We start from the raw sequence: 25,587 nt of genomic DNA on the forward strand, positions 1-25,587 counted from the left end.
CTTTGTATTGCAGGTCTGATGATAGTATCTGGCACATTCCTTGGATGACTTGAAGATAGCAGCCTTCTGTGTTTGGGGCTGAAAGATTGTGAACTCTGTGTTAGCAGAAATGCCACACAGGGGAGTGAACTGAACATTAAAAAAGCTTTAGCTTTTAGGTACTGCAGTGCAAGCAGAGTTGAATTTGAGAGCTGGGACTTAAGTGGACATTTGTCCCTGCTTTCTTCCTTAATAAAATCTGAGTGTTAACTGTGGATAAGGGCATTTGGGAGATCACTAAAAATGAATCATTGAGTGCCCAGAAGAGCTTTATTATGATATACTATGGAGAACGACAGAATATACCATGTACTTTTTATGTGCTTATCGGATGCATGTTTGAGTTACTGTTGCTAAAGTAAATTGTTTTTTCCTTTGCTGCAGAAGTACAATAATTCCCTGAATTAAAATGGCAAAATGAACCTCATCAAAAACTGGATCTGTGTGGTCCTTTCTAGCCCCATGTTCCCATCTAATTTTCTTTTACTCCATTAAAGGCTATTGAGCAAAAAAAACACGAGCTCCAGCTAGCAATGTTCCGTGCACTGTGCGTGTATATTCCCTGTTTTGAAAAACCCTAACAAAATAATGAATCTGGGAAAAAAATCTCAGTGCTTAAATCCTGACTGTCCAAACTGAGTAAAGAAAATAAAGAAATTTAAAAGATCTACAGACAGACATCAGGTGCCAGAACTGAGCCCTAGGCCCAGGGAAGGTCTCCTGGCTGGTTTGTTTGCTCCCGTGGCAGTCAGGCTGGAGGAGCTATCCTGTTCCTGAGGTTCCATGTGCATGTTGCCACTGCCCAGTTAACCAGTGTGAAAATAGCGTGGAAAATAAATTATTAAACTATACTGTTATTACTAACTTGCCAGCTCTACAGAAACAAATGCAGCCACATTTACATATGTGTCCATCTGTCTGTTTTTACACTTTATGTCTTCAGCCAGTGGGTGAAATTGTTTTAATCCAAGCCGCAGTCTGATTTTTTTTTTTCTTCCGATATTTATGTGTGTGTGTGCATATGTTATTTGTAGATGGACATGCATATTCCCGACAGTAGCTAGTTCTTAATTGTTCTTTTAAGTAACCTAATCTATCTGGCCATGGCCGTTTTAACTGGCGAAAGCAGCAGAGTTCTCCATGGATAATTTTCGTTAGTTAGCAGATTGTTACCATCTCAATGTTGCTGAAATCCCTAATCTCAGGTCAGCGTGAAGCTGCAGCGGTTACAATCCTGTTGCCTGATGCAGTGTGAATGGAAGTGCTTTCTGTCAGAAACATGTGGTCTCTTCAGTGGAGAGCCTGCGTAAATCCTGTGTAAATAGAGGGAGGCTAACAAAGGATGAGCCCCTGCAGCTCAGAGCATTTGGAGCCATTTGGAGGCTGAATTTGCTAAATGCTGCTTATACCGCCTGAAAAGTTGAAGAGAAAGGAGCATAAAATCCCTTCTTTTTTCTCTTTCTGCTCCTACCCTGGGGGGAGGGTGTTAAGGGCCAGGGAAGCCTGAGGTAAGCCTATGAAGACTGTTTTTTCAGTGCTCTTTTGAGTGTGAAAAAGGTGGCATGGGTCACTGTCCCCTCTTTAATGTCGGAAAACCCACACAGTTAGTAAATGTTGCATGTAAACTAAAGCATTTCATCCCTTCTCCTGCACTCCACGGCAGTGGGCCATGAACTAGTCACTTGAAAATCGCGGAAAAATTTCACTTCAACATGTCCGGACAGTTTAGCACAGCAGGAACGTAAGAGAGATCAGTAATTAGCAGGTTGCTTTGCTGTTCCCCTTGTCTGCCTTGGAACACTTTTTTCACCTGATGTGAAAAAATGTTGAATTACAATGCACAAAACACAAATCCATTGGCTGTATAAAAGAGCTTAAAATTTAAACCAACGTTTGTTAGTTTTTTCTGTAAAAAAAGGTGGAATAATATGTTGGCTTTCAGATATAAGCAATGAGAATTCTCAATTCACTTCACAAATAAGCATAAGCTTTAGACATCCAACAACTGAGGGCTCAAAATCTAGCCTTTTCTCTTAGTTCTTGGACAGGAAGGCAATGAGAGGAGAAATGTGAAACATCACTGCTCTGCAGATAATTTCTAAAGATTTGAGTCACCAATTTTACTGCATGTACAGATATAAAAATAATGTATCTGGAATGTCATTGCTACTCTTAAGTAAATAATTAACTATTTGTAAATGCCTATTTAAAAATGAGATAAATTGATGAACATAGAAAGGTGCTTCTCCAGACACAGAAAATAAATAGGGTTTTTTTCTGTCTTTTGTTTTAAATACATGTTAGATACCAAATACTATGCAACTCTTTAAGGCTTTAGCACATATTTCCAGATGGTAATGGAGACTTTTTCCTGACTGAGACAGCGTTGCTAAAATATGGTTAGATCAAGCAGAACTCCTTTGTAGGTGAGGTCTAATAGTAGCCTGAGTTATTTTTGTTTCCTTTCCATTTGAATTTATAGTTGTCATTAACATCTGGATTGTGTGAAATTTGTATAAGTACATCTTTATGTTATTAGCCCAAAGGTTTTGTATGGCTTTGTATTCAGGATCTTCCAAAAGAACAGCAGAGAGAAGAGCAACCCTTTATTTCTTCCCAGCTGCTAGAAGGGCTAAAGGATAACATCTGTAGTCAGAGAAATGGTGGTGCCATCTGTATGAAATCTTCCTGCTGCTTTCAGTACAAGAGCATCCAACATCTCTTACTCTCCAAAATGCTCCCTCAAAACTTCATCTGACAATGCACCATCAGATGTGTCTGGTGTCTCAGATACGCAGAGGGGAGGGATTGCAGGAGGCTGGCTACAGCAGCTTACCTGAGGACATCCTGTTCCTTGATGTGACAAGTGGCAGTTGAGTGTGCAGGTAAAACTGGCATGCCTCTGACTTGCCTACACAGCTTCCAATGGCTCTGTCCCATGGCTCTGTCCCACCTGTAGTCAAGCTATTGTAAACAGCTTCCGCTTTACTGTCAGAGTACTGGTATGATGGCAAATCTCTGATCTGTTGCTTCTGGGGGTGTGAGAGATTAAGACAACTGTCATGAACATTGGTCATTCAGATGAGGAGAAAAGAAAATACAGTAGAAGCAACAATTTATATTAAGAGCTATGAACTGCTGAAGCTGTGAGGCTAAAAGCCTGATGATTTTAACAGGATGGAATGGAGGTAATGAGTCCTCCTGAAGGTTCTTGGATTCTGAAACTGAACTTTTCACTCTGTTACCCCTCCCAACAGCACAGACTGTCACATCCTCAAAACGTATTCAAACAGTTCTCTATTGCTAGCTCTTTTTTTTTTTTTTTTTTGACAATGGTAATTAATCATGTATTTTTTTTTTTTTTAAGATTTTTCTCTTGTGATGGTGTTGATCTCAGTAATAAGCTGAACATATTTGTTAATAATGGTTTTGAATACTTATGTCTCCAGATGGATACATTATATGTACAAGTAATTGCAAATTCTGAATATAAGGATGCACGCAGCATCTCCCCTTTGTTTTGCATTAATACCTGCAAATTCGTATCTGTCAAAATGCTAGGCAAAACGATTATGGAGTAGTTTTCAGAGTCCTTTAATATGGCTTTCATTTTGTTGCACTATTTTTAGTGAAATGGTGAAGTGCCTTTTTTTGTCCTTGTTAGATCCCTTCTCTTATTTCTTTTCCTTTACCATGACAAACCGTAAAGCCATAAGGGAACTCTGAGGAAGAAACTCAGACACTGAGTTCTGAAGTGTATCTTTCTAGAAATCGCTTTTCTTGCTGCTCTGCTTGTTATGATGGTAATGGGAACTATTTCTGAAATTTGAATCAGGGTTGTTAACCGGACTTTTGTGCTTTCACATCACTAGGGTATCCTTTTCAGTTCTCCTTTTTTGCTTAGATAGATAACCTCTTATCTATCATGTTAGCAGATAATGAAAAGATGATGGAAAGACTTGATGAGCATCTTTTAAGCAGTTCTGACGTCTTGTTTCCCTGGGTCATTGCTCTGTGAAGAGCATAAGGACCAAGATTAATACTGAGGAGAGGTCTTCTGTAGGACTGGACACTGTGTCCCATTGTGTTCTTAGCTGTGTGAATACTGGAATCAGCAAATTGTCTGCCCAGGGCGGTCAGTTTGCAACAAGATGAATTTGAAATTATAGTGCGATGGAAACCCTCCTCTACTTACACAGTCTGTTTTAAATAAATAGTAGTCTGCTTTGCTTTCAAAGCAAAACGATTTATCCTGTGGGAAGAAGTTCTCAGCACATGCTAAAAGTGTCTAGTGTGGAAGCCTAATTTCCTGCTGTGTGAAAGAAGTTTTGCATCTCTAGCCTCCTCCACAAGCCCTTCCCCTGGAAGAGAACATTTGTAAGAAATCCTGTGTGGGTCAATTTGCAATGTTTCTTGTATACTTGAACATCTACCTGTGTGACCTCGTGTAGGAAACCTGCTTTAGCAGGGGAGCTGGACTCAGTGATGTCCAACAGTCCCTTTCAACTCCTATGACAGTGATTTCTGTGATACTCACTCAACCTTTCTTAGAGGTTGCTGAGACTACTATACATCACAAGATCTGAAACAAGCTTGGTAATGTGCCTGAGTCTCTCTTGACTTGAATCCTGTGTAGTCATTGACATATCCATAAAGAGAGTGCCACTTAAAAATTTTCCACTCTCCTAACCTAAATATAAGGTTTGGAAATCACTTGTACTCTTTGCATAAGAATAAATGAACGAATAGTGTGAGAAGCAGAAGGTTACCCTCTGTGTTTTTGCTGTGTTGTGAAAGAAAGGCCAGAGGGCCAAAATCTAGACTTAATTTCTCCACAGCAACACTGGGTTAACTGTGCTTGTATAATTGCTATTTCCGTGCATATTAGGACCTGTCTCTGCTCTTCTTGCTAGGTACAGTCCAAATCAAGATGTGAACAGTTTATAGAAGCACTGCCACTTCTAATGATGTTTAAAATGATTTAAAATTGGCTTCATTCACGCAGCAATTAAAACATGCTGAATCCAATGTGCAGTAGAGTGACGTTCATATCTGCCAATTTTATTCTACTGTTGATAATTTTTTTCTTCATTTAAAATAATTCCTATTTTATTTGTATAAGGCAAACTAGGTTCAGGCCCTCCATATCTGAGAATTAAATCGTTCTATCTTGGAAGCATCTGTGAAGGGCTACTTGTATGATTTTTTGCAACAAGAAACAGCCAGTAATGTCAGCAGTTGTAGTGCTATTAAAGATATGACAATACAGCTTAACAGGATTGGGCCTGTAGTTTACCAGGAGCAACAAATCTTGCAGTGTGTATTCATCTGCTGAGGTAATTTGGAGGTATGATATTTGAATATCCTTTCATGAGGTTATGGAGCAGATTAAGGAAGCTCTGTCTCTTACCATTTTAACTACTGATTAAGCTAGGAAGCCAATGGAAGCTTTAGCTGAACTTTCATCTCCTGGGCTGCTATTAGCTTTTAAAACTAGGATATTAACAACCTCTCCAAAAGGTCTAAACACTGATTTAGCATGTAGGTGACTCCTGCTGAGGATACCCACAAAGCAGAGAGTGTGTGTGTAAGGATAAACAGGAATTTGTCTGTTCATAGTGTGAACAAGTGCTTCTATGGTGAGAAAGGATGGAGCAGAAAGCAAGTTTTATAGCTACATGCATCCTATGCATACACACATAGCTTTTACATACAGAGACAAAGATATCTTTATCCATACGACAGATAGACAAACGGACTGACTGACTTCAAACTTGCACTTTCAGTGCAGATTTTTCCCCCCCCATCTCCGGGTACTGCTTTTCAAAATTGCCTGAGGCTACAGTACAGCACCTCAGATCCCCAAGGCCCATTGCCTGGCTCCTAATAGCCACTCTCCATCTGTGTCACATGAACAGCTGATGAGATAGCTCCAGTGTCTGTATTTTGGAGAGCATATCCACCCAGGTTAAAATGCTGGGGTTGCCAAGGAGCAGTCAGAAGCCATTAGTGTTTGTGAGAATTTGCCTTGCAGCAGTTCCTTGGCATAGTGGAAAGTAAGTGTGTGTGTGTGTGTGTGTGTGCGTGTGCATGCACGTGTGTGTGCTCATCTGTGATAGAGAGGTCTGGGGTGGAGTATGGGGGGTGGGCAACGAAAAGGAGCACTTTGTAAATAGCTAGCATCATACAAAAATGAGCATTTGGTTACAGTACATAGGGCTTCTGTGTTTTCTTTGATTGGTTTGCTGTGATCTGACTCTCCTTTTTTCTGTCTTTAATGGAAACAAACAGAAGAGAAAAGAAGCATGAGAAAGAGCAGTGACTTTGGGGTCTTGCTCTGGTGTTTGGGCAGATGGAAAGGAGCTGCTCTGCCTTGGGGCTGGGTGGTTGTAATGAAGTGGCCTGTCAGTCTGTAAATAGTGAGGGTCATCTCTTCCATGTGATGGAGGGTATCACATTGCAGTGAAAATGGAAATGTCAATAAAATTAATCTGCCAGCTCTTTGCTGTGGCTTTTTCAGTCTCCCTGGTCCGAGAGGGTGGGTTTTTCACAGGGGAGGTGGTGGAAGAAGGGTGATCTGGCACAGGAGAGAAGATGGAGCTGAAATGCAACTTTTAAAGCAAATGGACTCTGCGTAGCTGCAATGTATTTCATTTAGTATCACTGCAGAGCTAGACAGGGCTGTAGGAATTAGTTCGTGAATCTATAGCATTCCTCAGGAAGCTATGGAGCGTCTAGCTCAGGCTACATTGAGCACAGAGTTTATTGTTTTAGGCTTTCTTGGACAAGGTTTTTACTTAGCATGGGATTTATGGCATTTACTGCTAATGAATGTCTATTCTTAAATTACAAAAACCACCGTCTCAGCACAATTCCCAGATGTCCTTCCAGGACCTCGGCTTCTTAAACACCAGCAGGGAGCATAAACTCTCCACTTCTCTGTTTTCCTCTTTCGTGTGGCTCCGGGCTAATGATGTGTAAGGAAAACACAGCAATCTATAAAGTCTCAGCGCTGTCCCAGTATTCTTCATTTATTTTGCATTTGATTATGCCACAAGTCGGATCTTGTTTCTTTCCTTTTTTTAAAGTTATTAGTTCAAATATTAATGTAGGAATATGGCATATATTGCTGCTCTTGATTGATGCCTTCCCAAAAACAGGAAGACGTGCTCGTATGAATTTTAAGAAAGTAGGGGTCCTGCAATGCCTTGCCAGAAGAGTTTTTCAGATACATAATTTAGATGCCCTCCAGGCAGGCTTTCAAGGCATTTTTGCTGGAGGGCAAGAAAAAATAACTATGACTGTTAAAAGTAAATGATTTTTGCTAATGCACAATTAATGCCAGGGAAAAGCACAGAAGAGAAAGATGTTGATGGAAAGTTCTGATTAAGTGAGAGCTCTACCTTGATGTGCATCTTTTTTTTTTTATTAATGATAATAATCACTGATGCAGAGATGTAGAAGTTTTCATGTCATGCAAATGCTATATGCAGGGTTGTAGTTGGTGTACGTGTTTGTGCGTGCGTATGTATGTGTGCCGGGGGTGCTACTTCTGGGGAGGGGCTCATCTGACAGTGTATTATGTGCACTGAACAGTGACACAGTTACTGCCACCTCTGCAGAGGGCCTCGAATATATAGACTACAGAACATTTAACTTGATTACTTATCGTATGTATTCAGAATGGTTGTAGGGATGCATTTACAGTGAATGGGTTCTCGTGTGGCAGGTTTTCCCACACTGAATCCTGTAATTGACAAAGAGCTATTGCACTATGTCAAGTGCATGATCATAATTGAATTAATGATATATGCATGTGTGAGACAAAACTCGTATTTGGAAAGACATGGTTTCTAAATTTTGCATATTTGTATCAGCGCTCAAATATAATGAGAAACGGTATGTGCTGATCTATCAAATCAAAATAGAACTTGCAACAGTATCTTGGTAATTAATAATACTTTCTGGCTTCTACATGTTGTTTATTTTTCTCTTGTTTTTCTCTTTGTTATAGGGGATGGTTTAGACAACAGTGTAGCCTCACCTGGTACAGGGGATGACGATGACCCAGACAAGGACAAAAAGCGACAGAAGAAAAGAGGCATTTTCCCCAAAGTAGCAACAAATATCATGAGAGCATGGCTTTTCCAGCATCTCACAGTAAGTGGTGCCCAAAACCAAAATAGATTTCTGTTCATGTACCTAATGAGGTTTATTCATCATTATCAGAAATGAACTGTCCCCGTAATTTTGGACCATTATTAAGGCTCAATTATCATTGTTTTTTTTTTTTTTATCCCCTTGATTTTTATTTATTTTTTTTTTTTTTTGGCTCTTGGAATCATGACAAATCTGAAAGAAACCTATATATATGTATATATATAAATATATGTACATACCTAGAGAGAGAGAGAGAGAGAACAAGAGAGAGTACAAAGTCTTATCAGGGAACAACACCTACATGTAAAGTAACCTTTTTTTTTGCTTTGAACTATTCAAGGGGGTTTCTTGCTTTAGCATGCATAAAGATATGCTTTCTGGATGTTGCCCTCTGTTTACATGACCTTCATACATGTTTAGTGGCAGAGAGAACCGCAAGCTCTGTGTCCTGACATATACTGTGGAATGTTAAGAGTAGTCAAAGCAGCAGCTTGCAAACTTGTATGTTAATTTTGTGAGAAATATAGCAGGCTTATGATTTCTCTAATTCTTGAATTGTATAATAGAGATAAACAAACACCCTTCTGGCTTCTCCTCAAGTCCATTTTTTTTAAATGCTGCCCATACACGCACTTAGGGGAGAGAGATTAAAAATATGAAAAAGCTGTACTTTTCATGGTCTGTCTTTATCCTCCTGCTTACGGTTGGTTTTATGTGTTGTTGTTCAGATGACTATTACTGCTTCACTTTGATATCAAAATATAGTTCTGCAGAAAACCTAGTAACACTTTTTGTAGTTTACATCATGGGGCAAATAACAAAAACTGTTAAAATTATCAATTGATTTTCCTCTTCCTTTCATTGTAAGATTGTTTCTTACTTCATAAGGCTTAGAAAACTAACTATTATTAACTACCTCTTCTCCTGCAAGTTTTATAAATTTCCCCAGTAGCTGTTGTTGGTTATAGTGTAATGATTTTGGGACAAGGTACCCATTTTATTTATGATAGACACTATCGAACTGCTCTGCTAGAAGCACAGCTAAAGGGGGGAGCAATAGATCCACATTTCTAAACCATCATTTTGATGTAAGGACATTAGTAGCAAACTAAGGTACATTGATCTGGCCTGTGGGGTCAGGATTAGCTGGAATAGCCAGTGTCTCTGCTGGAGTAGTGGTTATTCCTGCCTCCCAGCTATGGCCATTTCAAAGGTCAGGTGCCCCGTACCCACTTGGCTCAGAGGAATTAGACAGAACATGAGTCTCTGGGCTGATTACTTAACCAAAGACAAAATAATGAGTCCTAAGCAAATACTGACTAATTGAAAGGGCTGTAAATCCATTACATATTGGTCAGGGATAATCAGGAGTATTTAATCACTTTTATCTATTCAGGAGCACTGAAGCTGCAACAGCAAAGCCCTGAACCTTGCCATGTGCTTATTATTCTCATCATTATCAAAATTACTTCACAGCTGTTCTTTGCTACATCACCTCAGCTGGAGATTTACTAACCTGTAAAATGTTTTTAATTTGGAAGTCGAGTGAGTGTGAGTGAAGGGTTTTTCATTTAGCTGTAGAGTATCTTTAGAGGAGTAACACAGGGAGACAGCAAGAAGCATGACCATAAATAAAGCAGTTTCTTTTTACTTGTCTCTGTGATAATCTCATTTTCTCTTATGAAATTTGTGATAACTTGTTTTTTTTTTGTTTTTTTTGTTTTTTTCTTTCTGCCTTCCTTTCTTGCGTTCTTCTTGAAAGCATTCAACACATGCTCATTAAACAGTTAACTAACTCTCACTTCTCTTGAGGAAAGTCCTCCTGGCTTTTTGAAATCCCTTTTTCTTGTTTTTGTCTTCTCTCTTCTGACCCTCTCTATTCCACATGAATTGAGGAAATTTGCCATCAGTGGTGAGGATGGCTTCACAAAAATCAAATTAAATGAACACAAAAAAGCCCCAACCCTTTTACCATCCAAGCCTTAATGAGTTTGCAGGTGTTGAAAGATTTACTGTGCTGTAATTCTCAGACCTGCAAACTGATAATGGAGACCCCTGACCATTGCAGTGTAAATTCAGAAAGATTCTTGCCATAAACACATGCAGAGAAGGAAGAGAACTCCTTTTTTTTTTCTTCTTTTTTTCTTTTTTTTTTTTCTTTTTTTTTTTTTTTTTTTTTTTTCCCCAAGATCTTGCACTTTTTCTCAAATTAGCTTGTCCATTCTGGCTGAGCCAGAAAAGGGGAATCTGTGATGTGCAATTTTATTGTTTCAAGTAAATATCTTTACAATGGCAGTCCATGATTCAATGTGCATTCCTTCATTACTACTCTAACCTTATTTCAAATTGGTTTGTTCCTCCTTTGTGCTGTATGACCTGTTCTTGTATTGCAATAATCCCTCGATGTACCCTTTTTTCTTTCTCTCTCTCTTTTAAAGAAACTAATTGAATTATCTCATTATTTTAATTTGTTAAGCAAATGTATTTTACATCTCAGGATGTGTTCTTAAAGAAGGAGCTGCTTAGGCTTTGCCCCCTGAATGGGCCATTGGTACATTTTGACATTCATGCATTCATTAAGGAGAGGAACATAAAAGGGCTCTGGTTGTATTTTTTTTCAAACACCCAACCAGCATGGAGCAACTTTTCCATAAGCCACAGGGGTCTCTCTATATATGTTCTCAACTGCAAGCCATTGTCACCTATTCTGAATACCTCAAAAGGACAAATAAAATACTAAAGGCCAACTGTAGCAATTGTTAGCTTTTGGTCTCAATATGACAAAAATCATTAACCTCTGGTTTCCCTGGAAGGGGAAGCAATGGCAGTCCATCTCTTATAGTATGGATTTAACTTGAAATTCCTATACGTTGTCAAATTCAAAGAGAGTAACTCAGTTCTGACTAATTGTATTTACTTATGATTTAAAATAAAGTGCTGTTTTTTTCTTTATTAAGTCAGTTTGCAAGCTCCTAATGTGACTGATTTTAAAAATTGATTTTCTTAAGTGGTTTTTTGAAGAGATAGGCACTTGAACTCTGATGTTGAATGAATATATCTGACAGTCTGTGTCTTTCAAAACCATTTATATCCCCTATCATGACTTCCATTTTGCAGTGATTTTAATTATATTTGAAATAGGATACACATACATATTTTTGTTGTTGGAAAGCAAATGCAAGAGATAAGAGCTTCTGTCATGTTCTTGTTCACTTATTGAGCTCTGTCTTATATTTGAAATTACAACAGTACTGGAAGATGAAAGATCTGAGGATGAATTGGGTGGAAATGCTTTTTCTGGATAATATCCAGTGTTTAAGAAAGTAGAGGAAATCCTAGTCTGGTAGTATAAGCTTTTCAATAGTACATAAAGATTACGACATCAGAAAGGTAAACCTGACATTAAGGCTGTTTTTATTTGAGTTCAAAGGTGGTTAAAGAAAAGAAACAGCAAGAAATCTGACCTAAGCCAAGAGTTTATTCATAGCTTTGGAAGACTCCTTTTCCTCTATGCCAAGGACTCCTTAGTACACTCAATTAGCCTCTCAGACATCTCTGCTTTCCTCCCTCAAGTGCTCCCCTATTTGCCCTGCAAAGAACATATTTGATCATGAAGTGAAAACAGGAAGTGCTCAAATGTATAGACACCTCCAGTTTACATCCATGTTGAGATTAGGATTTCTTACTAGCAACTATACAGAGCTTGTCCCCCTCCCCCCATGCCCTTTTAAAGGGTTGAGCACCTCTGAAATGTATGTACATAATCAGAAAAGAACAAAGTTATAAAGGAAGCAATTATACCATTCCATGAACTTGTACCTCTAGTTGTTCATCCTTCTCTGCAGCATAGTGTGTCAGAAACTACACTTTTGCTACATTGAACATTTTTTCTCGTTCTTTTGCAGAACTGGCTGAACAGAGATGTGTTTGGTGGGTTTTGTTTTTTTGACAATTATTTGGAGTGACACACTTTGTTAAATTTTTTTAAAATTGTTTTCTTTGATACAGTCTATAAGGAGATACAGCTCAAAGTACCAGAAATACTGACAGTAGCATGCTAACTAATGGTAGCATGAGATTACCAGATTTCCACCTCATGTTGTTTGGGACAGCAGCCCTGAAGTCGGTGAAGTTAAGCTGTCTCTTGTTTGTTCGACTCCTTGTTTGTTTTTAGTTTTTGCTTTTTTTTTTTTGTTTTGCTGAAGTTCAGTCTCCTAACATTTATTTGTCATTTAGTCTGTTTTCCAAGCCTTCTGGCTGAAAATCTTGCTCTTTACAGTTTCTTGTGGAATAGATTTTGGTTTCATACACCCCAGGATCAGGCTAGAATAAGTTTTGCTGGAATGTGTTAAAATGAATCAATCACAGCTTTTGTACTTACCTGAATGAATTTTCTTGTGATTGAAGTATTCAGGTGGCCAGACAGAATAATATCAATAGTCTTATTGAAACATTTTTTTCTTCTATTTTTATGTGGGTGTATCTGAGAATATAATGCATCTCTGTCACATTTTAATAAATGACTTACCAAGACTTTTGTGCAGGCAACTGTTTTATGTATTAATCACTGGCATTTCAGAGCAAACTTTCAAAATAGTTGAAACCATCCCACTTTCATAAATATCTCTTCCCATATCCCGATTTTAGGAATAATACCTAAGAGAGGGTTAGGTACATAGCTTGCTATTGTGAAGGCATGCTGATGATTTGTAGGACTTGTGTTGGATTAAACAGTAATATGCTGTATGTTCCCAAGGTACACTGTGGAAAGGGATGATGTCCTCTCATAATACTATCAGGCTACCTGCATGTGAGTTCACACGGCTGCTGTTTCCATTTTAGACCACCATGTAGTCAGAGACTTGGAGGAAACTGAGGTATGGTGCTATTCCAGGATTTTAGGTAGGGCTACCTGTGTGCTGATCTTACAGCCAGGTGAGGAGCTGTCTACTGCAGTGGGGTAAAACCTGTCGTACTGTATGAACGAGAAATACATTGCCCAGTTCTGTAGAAAAACAAACAAAAACTGTTCTCATTTTTCAGCTGGGTAAACTTTTTGAGGGGAAGTTAATGATTTCTTCAAGTCCTTTGGAAAAATCATATCTGAGTGCTAAAATCCCATGACTGATAGTACTGCAGTGATCAAGATTATAGATCTGAGTATTTTTACACCCAAAAGTTGTGCAGACCTAGCCCAGTGAGGCAGAGCCGGCAGCTGCTGCTGGGATTTACTGCTGCTGGTGGTGGTAGTCCTGTACTGCCTAATGTCAGTGGCATGCCTTCCTGTCCCATCTGCACCAGGAAGAGCCTGGAAAATCAGAATAGAACAAAACTAGATCTTTTTCTCTCAAATGCTTCTTCTGCTCATGTTCTGAAGGATTTAATCCTCTGACAACTTGTAGTCTTCAGCTAAGAAATCAGCTTCAAAGATTTGAAAGATTTTAGTAACAGCCCGAAAACTCATATACCTTTTAAAGACTGTAATCTTAAAAGAAAAGGGCTGAGATAGGGTGGGGGTGGGGCTTTGTTTGTTTTAAAAATGGAATCTGAGATTAGATCTGACATTTCTACATCCACCCCCAATAGAAAAGGGAACCCAGGGTCATGGGGTGTGTGGGCCTCAAAAGCTAGCTTTGTCTCTGAGTGGTTAATCTAATCATTGTTACATAGACATCTGTTATTTCTTCTGAAAAATTGATGCTTTTGTGACACAATGATCCATCTATTTAGTACAACAGCCTGAGTAATTAAATTAAAAAAAGAATATTTTTGCTGGAGCATGTATTATAAAACTGCCATACCTCCCTGTACCAGCAAAAAGGCTGGAGTGAGAGGGAGAGGGAGGTGGGGAGTGGGAAGGGAGCGCTTTAAGCCCGGCATTGTTTTCTGCTCACTTGAGGAAAACATCTGTGAATTGTTTGAACTGAACCTTACCAGGGACTGTCTGAATCTGTGTCATCTCTGTTTAATTTCAGGAAATGATGTCACAGTGCATTAAATAACAATGCTATGTGATTTATTTTTACTTGTACATGCTGTCCTAAGCATTTCTGTTACATGGCAGTGTTTTCAATTAACTGCAAGCTTTCAGTTTAAAAAATATATTCCATAATGCTTTTTTGGTTATGGGTATTTGGAGGCTGGGTGTTTTAGGGGGTCACCAAGGTTCAGGGCTGTCGGAGGGCTCCAGGCCCATTTGTCATGTGCTTATTTGTAGTTGGGACTGGATGTCAGCACTCCCGTCACCCATGGCAACCTCCAGGACCGTTGGTTTGTTACAAAGCGTGTCTGTGGAGGAAAAACTAAATATTCCCAACCTATCCATCAAAAGACCTATTAGATAGTTATAGCGAGGCCTGCATACTGTAGCTTCTGCCTTTATCAAACTTTCTGTGCTCCCCCTTCTTCTGTAAAAGAATAGAGGACATAAGTCAATTCTGTCTGCCATCTGTCGCCTTTATAGCTGTTCCTCAAATTAAAGAGACAGTCCGAAATTTAAATAATCTGATAGAAGCATAGAAAGCCCATGTATAAATTATTGCATTTCCGTTCGATTTTTAACTTCTCGTTTTATTTTTAAGGGAGATTTTTATTGTACTAATTCGGAGATCAAAGTATGTTGCCTGTTTCTGCTTCAAAAATAGCATTCTGAGAAATGTTGGATTTACAGTGTCACAGAGTTGTTATCTAATAAGATTTCAAGTTATATATAGGGTGAATTTCACACACACACAGAGCAAACAATCCGTGCACTGCAAATCCTGCAAAGGCTCCTCCATTCTCCCCCTTCTTCCTTTCTTTCCCAGCCCATAGGCCAAGGGCTGCAGGGAAGCCCTTCCTCCCTGCTGTCAGGGCAAGCTGGGATCCTCAGTATGCACAGCAGCCATTTCCTAGGCCTTATAATCTGCTTCCCTGTCTAATGCTGGCTAATTTACTTCACCTTCTCCTCTCCCCTTTTCCCTGCCCAGCCTGTTTTGACTCCCTGTGCTCCCCAGCAGGCAACTGGCCTGGCAGGATAGAGGGAGCAGCAGCACGGTACATGTGGCACACGAGGTCAGCTGCTGCCAAACCATCAGATAACATGGCAAGAGGGGAGGTACAAATGCTGTTTTTCAGTGTAATATTTTACCTGCTGTTTCCAAGCAGGGAATTACTGAGAACGAGCGTAACTAAAAACATGTGCGTGATTTTAGTGGGGGCTGATTAAAAAACCTCAACTAAGCAAACAAAACATGGCCTAGCAAAAGATATGATCAGCCACTGGTGTTTTCTGATTGTTATTGTCAGATTATGAAGCTTTGCGGAGTTGGTATAGGATTTAAGTGGAAAGAAGAAAGAATATGAAAGTCCAAGTAATGAAGTAACTGAAACAAGAAAGTAGCATCAAGAATGAATTCATTTTTATAGAACTGAGGCCTGAGGGCTCAAAACATAAATGGGCATTTAGCTAAAGCCTATGCAAATGCAGTGTTTAAACACTCCAAGAATGTTGCACTAATAAATGTTGTGCACTACAGTCTTTAAGAATTAAGATCATAGTCAACAAGAGGTGAGAAGTTTTCTGAATATGTCTCCAAGTGTCACCACTTAAAACAATTTTCATCAGAAAATTCGTACTTCTTAAATTTCTCTGCAGTGTGTGTACATGAATATATGTACATATAAAATATATTTTTAGGGGAAAAAAAAAAAAAAAAGATTGTTCTTGTTTGTGTAAAGTGATACTGCCTAACAGTTTTGCCTCAGGACATGTTTACTTGAGATCTTCCTTTCAAGATCCATGAGCAAAGTAATTGGTTTCAAAGAAGTTTTCTGCAAAATTAGAGATTTACTGAAAAAAAAAAAAAAAAAAAAGTATGTTTCTGCCAACACTTCCAGAACTGCTAATGAATAGCAATGTCAGTTCTTATTGTTTCCTAGTGAAAAGAGTAGTTTATGGCAGACAGAATTACTTTTGGTGTTGTGGAGTTTGCCTTGAGTTAGGATACTTAGAATACCATGCGTTACATATTTGTGAGTTGATTGGCAGCAGTTGTTTGTAGGATCCAAATAAATCATTGGCATCTTTAAAGATTTATTATTGTCTTTAAGCATAATGGCAATACAGTTTTCATGCTTTTACATTTGCTATTTTTATTTTTAACTGCTAGCCCCAAATCTGCCAGAACTAATTTCAGTTGTTTAGTCTAATACTGGATGATAGGTTGTCAACTCACTGTATAATGCCATAAAGATTTTTTTTAATCTTGGTTTTACCTTTTTATGATGGCATTTCAAAACACGTACTTTATTTGTAGCAGTTGACTACTTATGTCCATAAAATGTTTAACATCTCATGACATATTCTTACAATCTCAGCACAATGAATCGGAGTAGCTAATTGAAAACATTTTAGTTTGCTGTATATTAATTTGTTTAATGCTATAGAAATTTGGCCGTCATCTAGAAGCAGCTTTGAAATATATTTCAAAGAGGCAACTCAATATTCTAATGTGGATATACTATGGATATACTTTATGACTAAACTGAATAGAGACCGGAAAGCTCCTGTTCACTGTACTAAACATATAAAAGAAGTAGCTTTCTTGTTAGAAGGTGAGTTAGTGTAGGCTACTTTGAAGCTTGTACCAATTTAAAACAAAAACAACAACGAAACCAAATGAAAAGAGGACAATGTAATCTACATTGTTAGTTGATGTTCTGTGAACGTACATGGATTTTTATAAATGTGGTTCTCTTTCATCCCAGAAAAGGTCAAAATGTAGGCTTAATGTTTCTGTGTTCAAATATTTGCAGATGATTTTCAGATTAGTCTCTAAAAGTGTGTACTTTTCAATCCTGCTTCCATTAGTTTCAGAACAACTTTGATCCCCCTGGAAAAACTATGTAACATGAGAGATGAAACTGAAAACATAGTGGGTGACAAACAGACAAGCAAATACAATTTTGCATCTTAAGCATTAAATATTGTAGCCATTTTATCTGAAAATTCTACTTAACAAGCCTTTCAAGGATCCTCTGTTTTATGATAGAAAGACACATTTCTTGAGTGCTTAGCTATTCGTCGCATTCTGTCTTGTAGCTGAGCAGTCACTACTGTTCCCAGGATACTGCTTCATCACAGCCAGCTCAGACAAGCTTGGGGAGATTTCAGCCTTTTTTCTAGCTGTGAATATAGCAAGATACTGTGCCTCAGTTTCCTTGTGTAAACAGTACAGCATAATGGCGGTGACTGCTTTTCAGAGTGCTTTTGATATCTGTAGATGAAAACCTCTGCACGAGACCTGCATCATAGTTAGTGTCATCTGAATTACAGAGGTCTGCACTTCTGTTGTGGTTTTATCATGCTGCTGAACTTCCATGTACAAATACTTGAAATTCTGTAGACTTTAAAGCCTGGGATGGATTTCTTTTTATGAGGGAGCATTTAATATAAAGTTAAGAGTGCTATGTGCTGCTCTATGCTGTCATGTTCAGCGTAGAAGATGGCAGCACATGATTGCTGCAAGGTACTTTAGCTCAAGTGGTTTAGGCTTGGGTTATTTTTGTTTATCAAGTTCTTTCCTTCTTGGTGACCTGAAGTGGTGATTATTGTGTGCAAATGGTATCAAATATCTTTCTCAGAAAGTAGCAAGTGAAAGAACTTCGAACATAAACTGCTGGCCCAGGGCAAGAATCAGTATAAAGGGAGTGCAACAGTATTAACAAATGCATCTTTGTTCTCAAGAAGTCGCTAGTGGATATTCCCCTCCTCAACAGCCCAGGGAGTTTCCTGAAGTGAAATAGGACTTTGGCAGCTTTCCAGCCAGTCCCCAGTCTTCTGCTGCCTCTTTTGATTCACCCAGGTGCTTCCCCTTTGTGCATCCCACTTGTGCTTCAGTGAAGAAATGGGAAGCAGGAGAATGACCTATGGGACAAAAAGAGGCTGAAAAGTCCCCGGTTCATGTCAGGAAGAGAGTGTATGCAGACTGCTGCCAGCTGTTCTGGTTGTTCACAAATGGACTGTTTCAGGGATATAAAATGTGAATAGTGAGAAAGTTCATTATATGTATGATAACAACAGAAATAAGGAGAATAGTGTGGTCAGAATAACAACATGTATTATTTGGGGCAGTCAGCAAAGGAATGCATTGGTGCATAGGAATGGTGTCACTCTTAAACTGTACTTACTTTTGGTTACTTTGAATGAAAATATATAGTCAAATATATATTCAAAATGTAAAAGTTGTTTAAAGGGCACTTTACTTTCAGCTAGAAAGGGATATTCCTAGAATCATAGAATGGCCTGGGTTGAAAAGGACTACAATGATCATCAAGTTTCAACCCCCCTGCTATGTGCAGGGTTGCCAACCACTAGACCACGCTGCCCAGTTCCACATCCAGCCTGGTCTTGAATGTATCCAGAAATCCACAGCCTCCTTGGGCAAGATGTTCCAGTGCATCACCACCCTCTGTGTGAAAAACTTCCTCCTAATGTCTAACCTAAACCTCCCTGTCTCAGTTTAAAACCATTCCCTCTTGTCCTATCACTACCCACCCTCATAAACAGCCGTTCCCCCTCCTGTTTATACGTTCCCTGCAAGTACTGGAAGGCCACAATGAGGTCTCCCTGGAGCCTTTTCTTCTCCAACCTCAATAAGCCTAGTTCCCTCAAACTTTCCTCGTAGGAGAAGTTCTCCAGCCCTATGATCATCTTAGTGGCCCTCCTCTGGACCTGTTCTAAGAGCTCCACATCCTTCCTGTACTGGAGGCTCCAGACCTGGACACAGTACTCCAGACAGGGCCTCACAAAAGCTGAGTAGAGTGAGACAATCACCTCCCTCTCCCTACTGGCCCCCCTTTTTTTAATGCAGCCCTGATCTTTCAGATGTAAAGTATGAAATGAAATGAAAACTTGTGAAAACAGGTAATTGTTGTGAACAAGAAAAAAGGGAAAAAAATATTTAACTTCCTTCTCCTTTTTGCCATCCTTTACTGTTTTGGTAGACTGTTTTGAGAGTTCTACTACTTGGCACATCTCTTTTCAGAGCTATTTCTTATCTCTTTTCAGAGCTATTTCTTCAATTTTATGTGGACATTTTACTGCATGAGCTAACATTTCTTAGGAAAGAGAAGTGCCTCCTAAGTTGATGTGAACATGTCTGCAAATAGTGGGATGGGCTGCAGAGTTTAGACCAGTCCTAAGAAGCACACATTTGTTCCACATGCTTACTTACATCTCAATTTTCCTCAGCTTACTTTGTATGTGTGATGTATGTTGGCCATCAGATGCCAAGCAAGCACTTCTCTCTGGAAAAATTCTGTGATAGTGCATATGTATCATAGGTACTTGCAGACAACTCACTGTTATAATTAATCTTAGCTGTCCTGACTCTGTAAAACTTTAATTTTCATCCCACAATGCTCTTTTATGCTAACAAACTTAAAAAAAAAAAAAAAAAAAGCAAAAAGCCCTTGCCTCTTTTTCTCTCTCTTTTTTTCCTCAAGAACTGTCCATTTAGAGAGCACTAAAACTTGTAAACCTCATGTAAGCCAATGCAAAACACAGTGTACAGCAAGAAAATAAAATGTCTGCAAACAAAGACTGTGGTGCTTTGCTAGTATGGTGTTAATAAACATAGCTCTAGAACTGTTAAACTATCCAAAGTTTAGCTCCTGGGATCTGAATCCTACTCAAAGCCGTAGCAGAAAATGTATGATACCATACTCTCCAACTCAATAATGCTATAATATGCTCTGCTGCCTCCTGAACAAGTGCTGTGGCAATCTTCTTGCTGAGGCTGAAAACTCCTTCAAACAAGGCCTTAGGGCTCATGAGCTTTCCACTCAGTGCCCTGTAGGCTCACTCTGCGAAGAGGTATCTAGCCTAAAAGAGGCCAAATATCACACAACTGAGCTGGTGGGAAATTCAAACTGTTCCTAGAAAAGAAGTCAATAGAGCTGCTGTAGTGAAAGGTAATGTTCAGAGTGAGATCACTGTGTTATGATCTCATGCTGAACATCAGCATTGTTTTTTCCTGACGATTATGAAACTAGCCTGAGGCCAGTCTGGTGAGAGTCTAAGAAAGATATAGGGGGATGCTTGAAGAGTTTGGACTATCAGGGCCCTTATTCCCCCCAAAGTGTAGCAGAGTCTGAAAGAAGATGAGAAAAATGTGAGCTCTATTGTTATTTTCAGTGCTCTTCCCATCCATCCCCAAAATAACAGATCTAGACACAGACACACATGCACAGAGAATGTGCATACTGAATCACTGAAAAAGCAAAGGCTGCAAAGAGAAAGGAAAAGAAGTTAATTAGGGGGAACAAAATGCCTTGCAGAAATAACAGAATTTAACAACCCCCCCAAATGTTGTGGAGATTGTAGAGCAATCTGTAGAAGTGCCTTTGCTTAGTACTTTTAAAACTACACTCCAAAAAACATTTGAAGAAATGCTGCTGAGAAACATCTTGCCTTCCTGGGGTTACACTAAAGTAGTGTTGCCTGAAGCATTTTTCATACTTGTGTTTTCTTATTAATGATTAAAATTTGAAAAATATCTTGAAGTTAGAGCTGTTTTCAGAAGGAAACCTCCCAAAATTTAGCTTCATTCAATTTAATTTTTTCTTTTTTAATTTGTTGTAATTTTTTAAGTGACATTTCATTTGTCTGTCAGTTGAAAAATATCATAAAATTAACTGACAAAGTCAAATGGAAAATGGGGTTGGGACCCAAAATGAAAAATTAAGCTTAGTAGAAATATCTAATTACCATTCCCTCAGGCAAAGGCCTGAGTACATAGCTGGGAGCCTCAGTGAGTACTGAAGATCAGTGGGCATGGGTTCTATCAGTACAGCAAAGGAAAAGAGATGGAGTTAAGGGCCTTACATTAGAAACTCATTCTTTTTCAGATACTCAGAGACAGAGACCATGTCACAATTCATATGCTGCTCTCCATTCACAGTGTGTGAGGTTTCACTAATTGTCACCAGTATCTGGGAGAGGTACAGGTCTGGAATCAACTCTTATCCACTACCTTAATGTTCCTAAATTTTCCTGGCACTTGCTCTATGAAAAGTGAAACCCAAACACCAGAATTTGGATCAGTATTCAAAAGCCACATGGATTTTTAAGGACATGGATCCTACGCAAATTTCATGCAAAATAAAGCTGATTATGGATTTATACAAATTCCAACACCAAAACAGGTGAAACATGGCTTTTTTTGCCAGTTTTTCACTTACAGACTTTATGCCTTTGACTCCAGGGTTCAAAGCAAAGCTTGGGCCCTCTGAGAGGCAGAATGACCCCCAAGAAAATATTGACTGAGTGCCTGCTGACTCCAACTGCTGAATTTCACACACAGCTTTACTCAAAAGCAGGAAGAAGAAAGAGATGATATTTTGAATTTAAAATGAAATTTTCCTATTGAACATTACTTCATAATAATATATCTGTGGGGTTCCACGTTTGTCTCAATGACTTCCAGATCAAACAAGCTCAGTTTGCACATCAAAATATGCATTTTTCTTCTCATTGCCAGCTCCACAAAATTAGCCTGGGATCTGAGATCCAAGCTGGATTCTTTCTGGCTTATTTATTGGCAGTAACAAGGTTTTAACAATAACAGTAATGTTGCAATTACAATAGTAAATCTATGCAATTACAATAATAAATAGAGGATGGAGTAGCCAGAATAAAGTCCATTTTTCTAGCTTATTGCTAGGCAGGCCTCACGAAGAAAAAGAGCAGAAACTTCTATTATGGTTTGAAGTCAATGGGATTTTTATTTATTTATTTATTTATTTTGTCAGCAGAGATTCAAATGCAATTGAGACACACAGGGACATAAATTTGTTCAGTAAGTCAGTCGCTTTTCAGAACTCCACTGCTTAGTTGAATTACTATTATTATTATTATTTTTTTTTTTTGGCTCTACATAGTTTAGTGAGTTAAGCACATTTGAGACATTTTTAAAAGAAGTGACAGGGCTAAGTTCTCTTTTTATTTTTAATTATCCTTTTGAGGAATGGGCTTCTGTATCCATCTTAAAGATGCCATTGGCATGCAGTACCTTTTGTATGTTCTTGACACAGTTCAGAAGACACCTGTGTGAAAAGAGAGCATAGTTTTCTACTGTATGTTGAAATGCGCCTCACTGCAAAAGCAGTGAGTCCTGACCTTTGCTCTCATCAGAACAGAGAGTATTCTGGCATGGAGCTGAGTTTTCCTACTGCTCTTCAGAACTGTAAATAATGTTAGTACACCCTGAATTCAGTGCATGCAGCACTTTACATTACTATTGTGTATCTTAAAATAAACAACATTGCAAGCTGTTTATTTTGGTGTTACTATGTATGCATTTTTTAAACAGTGGTTACTTAAACAAATGTCTCTGTTCCCACAGCACTTAAAAACTGCTGTTTGCTCATTGTGGTTTTTGGGTTTTGTCACTTATGTTTTGATTATTTCTGAAAATCACACTCAAGGATACAGAAGACAGGAGTAAGTTGTACTTGATCCAAACAAATGCTTCATGTCACAGCTTCTTCTTTATGCCAGCTTTTTCTATGTTCCTAGAAGAGATAATACTTTTGGTTTAGATCAAACTTAAAGATCAACAGTATTCCAGACTGAACTAAACTGTCCTCAAATGCATTTTACAGGCTCTGCAATTGTTATCAGAATTTGATCCTGAGACAGCAAAATTGTTTTAATATTATTAATATAGATAATTTCAATTTCAGCAAAATAGTTGATTCAACAGATGAAAATCTGGGGAAGTTAGGGTTTTCACAACTCCTTTCCCCCTCTCTGATTTGCCTTTGTTCATACATCCTAGAATCCCTAAGAATCAGCATCAGGTTGACAAAATTTTGCATCTGGAAATGCTGATGGTTGGAAAAGCCATTATGAAAGACATTATCCTCTGGAGCCACATTGCTGTGGCTTTGTGGCTGGCTGTCTACCTAGGGAAATGCTGCTTGCTGGTCTGTAGCAGCTCTGCTAGAGGGCCATGTGCTCACATTGTTTTTTCACCTTTAGTGCTGAACTTTCAATGAGTACTCTGCTTTTTCTATGCCATGTATACTATTCATTGATCTTGATGCGTTCAGCTAAATTTGAGTGTAAGGATTAGAAAGAAACTCCTTATTACTCCTACTACTCACCCTCCACAACTATTCAAAAAGTAACCATGTGTGTCTATGGTTGTTGTTCTGTAGGTGTTCTGTCCTACTTTGAAAATTTTTCCTAGGTTATCTTCAATGCATAGTTTCTGCCAGCAAACAAGAATACTTATCTGAGTCTGTGGAATAGTGTACTGTCTGCTTTAAGTGGCTGAAGATCAAAGGCTTTCTCTGTGTAAAAATTGCTCCATATGAGGAATACTGAGGTTTGCATAGCGAGGCCATCATTATATATTCTTCAGCAGGTAGTTGTGATTTGTTGCAGTGTGTGTTAAAGAACAATTGTCATCTTTACCACCTTCTGTCACTCAGAAATAAGAGGAAGAGTGTGGCTGTTCAGTCATGACAGTGCTGGGGTGGTTCCTTCCTGGAAAACGGTTTAACGAGAGTGCTCCAAAAAGCCTGCGAGTCAACACTAAGTCATATTGGCTACTGAACTAATCCCTGGCCAGTCCCTGAGGCAGTCACCAGCAGAAATGCTTTGTTTCTTCATGTTTGGACACTGCTGAGAACTGAGCCTGGATTATTCATTTGTGGAACTTGTAAGTGCTGGCTGTCTTTTTACAACCAAAAGTAAACTCTTCACTCAACTGCTAATTGCCCCATGATTTTAATCAAGCAAGATGATTAGATAAGGAAAATTAGTGTTTTAAAAAAATTGTGAGTGCAGCTCTTTTCCAACTTCTGTTGACTATAAACCAGTTTGTCGTCCTTAATTATGGTCTTCAATGATAAACAGGTTGAAGGGAGTGCTACAGACTTTGGCACAAATGCAGCATATTTCAGTGCTTTCTTGTGCATGATCTGCATTTTTGAGAAAGAAATAAAAAACTGCTTCTATTTTCTAAGTAGTTAAGAGTTAAGATTAATTATTTTTTTATTTATAGCTTAGAAGGTGTCTAAGGTGACTTTCAGTATTGTGTGTACACTCCTTTACCCCCAGACATTGATACACTGTGAAACTCCTGCTCACTCAGCAGAACTGTGACCATTAGTGAGAAAAGGAGCATTAGGTAAAGACAACTGGCCATCTACAGAGCCCTTAGACTATGTCATTCTAAGACTTGAGGAAAGACAGTATAACACACAAATGTTCCACAGCACTCCTATTTACTCTTAAACTTTTCAGCCAATTTACAGAGTTATTCCATTTTATCTGTTTGATTTATTTATTTATTTATTTATTTAGTTCACCTGCATAATCATTTTTCTCATACAATACCACAAGCCTTCCAGGTCTTACTCTTCTAATGCTTTTCTCACTGAGATATGGACTAAATCTGCTGCAATGCTGATTCTAATATATGCATTTAAAACAGTGGGTTGCATATCATTTTTCAGTAAAAAAACTACGCCAACACCCTAACTGTGACTGAGATTACTAGTGTCATTTACATCTGTAGATAAATGTTCCCTCTCTTCTATCTTAGCAACAGTAGATGGTAGAATGATCAGCCTTTTTTTTTTTAATGCTGCTAACAGAAATGAAAACTGCTTAGAAGCAGATAAGTTTTGTGAAAAGGAGCAGACAGTGTTAAATATTTTAAAATCATCTTACCACGTGTTTGTCTTGTTTTTAACAAAACAAGATCTTCTCTATCAGCCACGTCAGTGGAACAGGCGGAAGCACTGTGAGGCCAGGCTACTGAGCCAGGTGAAGGTCAGCACTGATGGGAGCAGGAAATAGTGCAAGTATAACAATCCGTATATCCTCAAAGCTCATGTTAGGCAGAAGTTTCAAGAATGTGTGAGTTGAATGTTTCTATCCAGACAAATGTTTAAGACCCATGGATGCATCTACACTTTCTTTTTGGACCTAGCCATATACTCATGAGCCACAGCTATAACACTGTAATTTTGGGTTATGTGACTCTTTGAGCACGTTAATTAGAAAATTTTCTGATATGGAATGTTACATTTTAATAACTTTCACTTTTCTTAGTGCATGGACCTAAGTAACTAAGCTATAATAAGGAAGAGAAAACGAAGAGAACAGGGATATCAATTACACTTGTTCTGATATTAAACCTGCTTTCTTTCATGTAGCAGCCTTGCAGTTTTCTTAGAAATTTTTGAGAAGTACTGAGAAAAATTCTCTTCTACTTCATTTGGAGGGAACTTTGATTATGCCACTGACATCAGTCCAGGTCTTTTTGATATTCAACTCTCCCTCACACTTCTCTTCACAGGATTGGGTCTTGCAAACTAAAACACTGATCT

At 38.5% G+C, this 25,587-nt stretch overlaps 1 protein-coding gene across 8 annotated transcripts in view; it reads left to right on the forward strand.

The window, feature by feature from the left end:
• The window catches only part of MEIS2 (Meis homeobox 2), a gene marked incomplete at both ends in the record, with an annotated part of 168,327 nt that overhangs the window by 42,469 nt on the left and 100,271 nt on the right, over positions 1 to 25,587 (forward strand). For all 8 annotated transcript variants that reach the window (XM_079537142.1, XM_079537143.1, XM_079537144.1 and 5 more), the window contains one exon: positions 8,054 to 8,199. In XM_079537142.1, coding sequence (XP_079393268.1) covers positions 8,054 to 8,199 — 146 coding nt within the window. The remainder of the gene's footprint in view (positions 1 to 8,053; positions 8,200 to 25,587) is intronic.

The sequence above is a fragment of the Tetrao urogallus genome (assembly GCF_951394365.1).
Source record: "Tetrao urogallus genome assembly, chromosome: 6".
NCBI classification, from domain to species: domain Eukaryota; kingdom Metazoa; phylum Chordata; class Aves; order Galliformes; family Phasianidae; genus Tetrao; species Tetrao urogallus.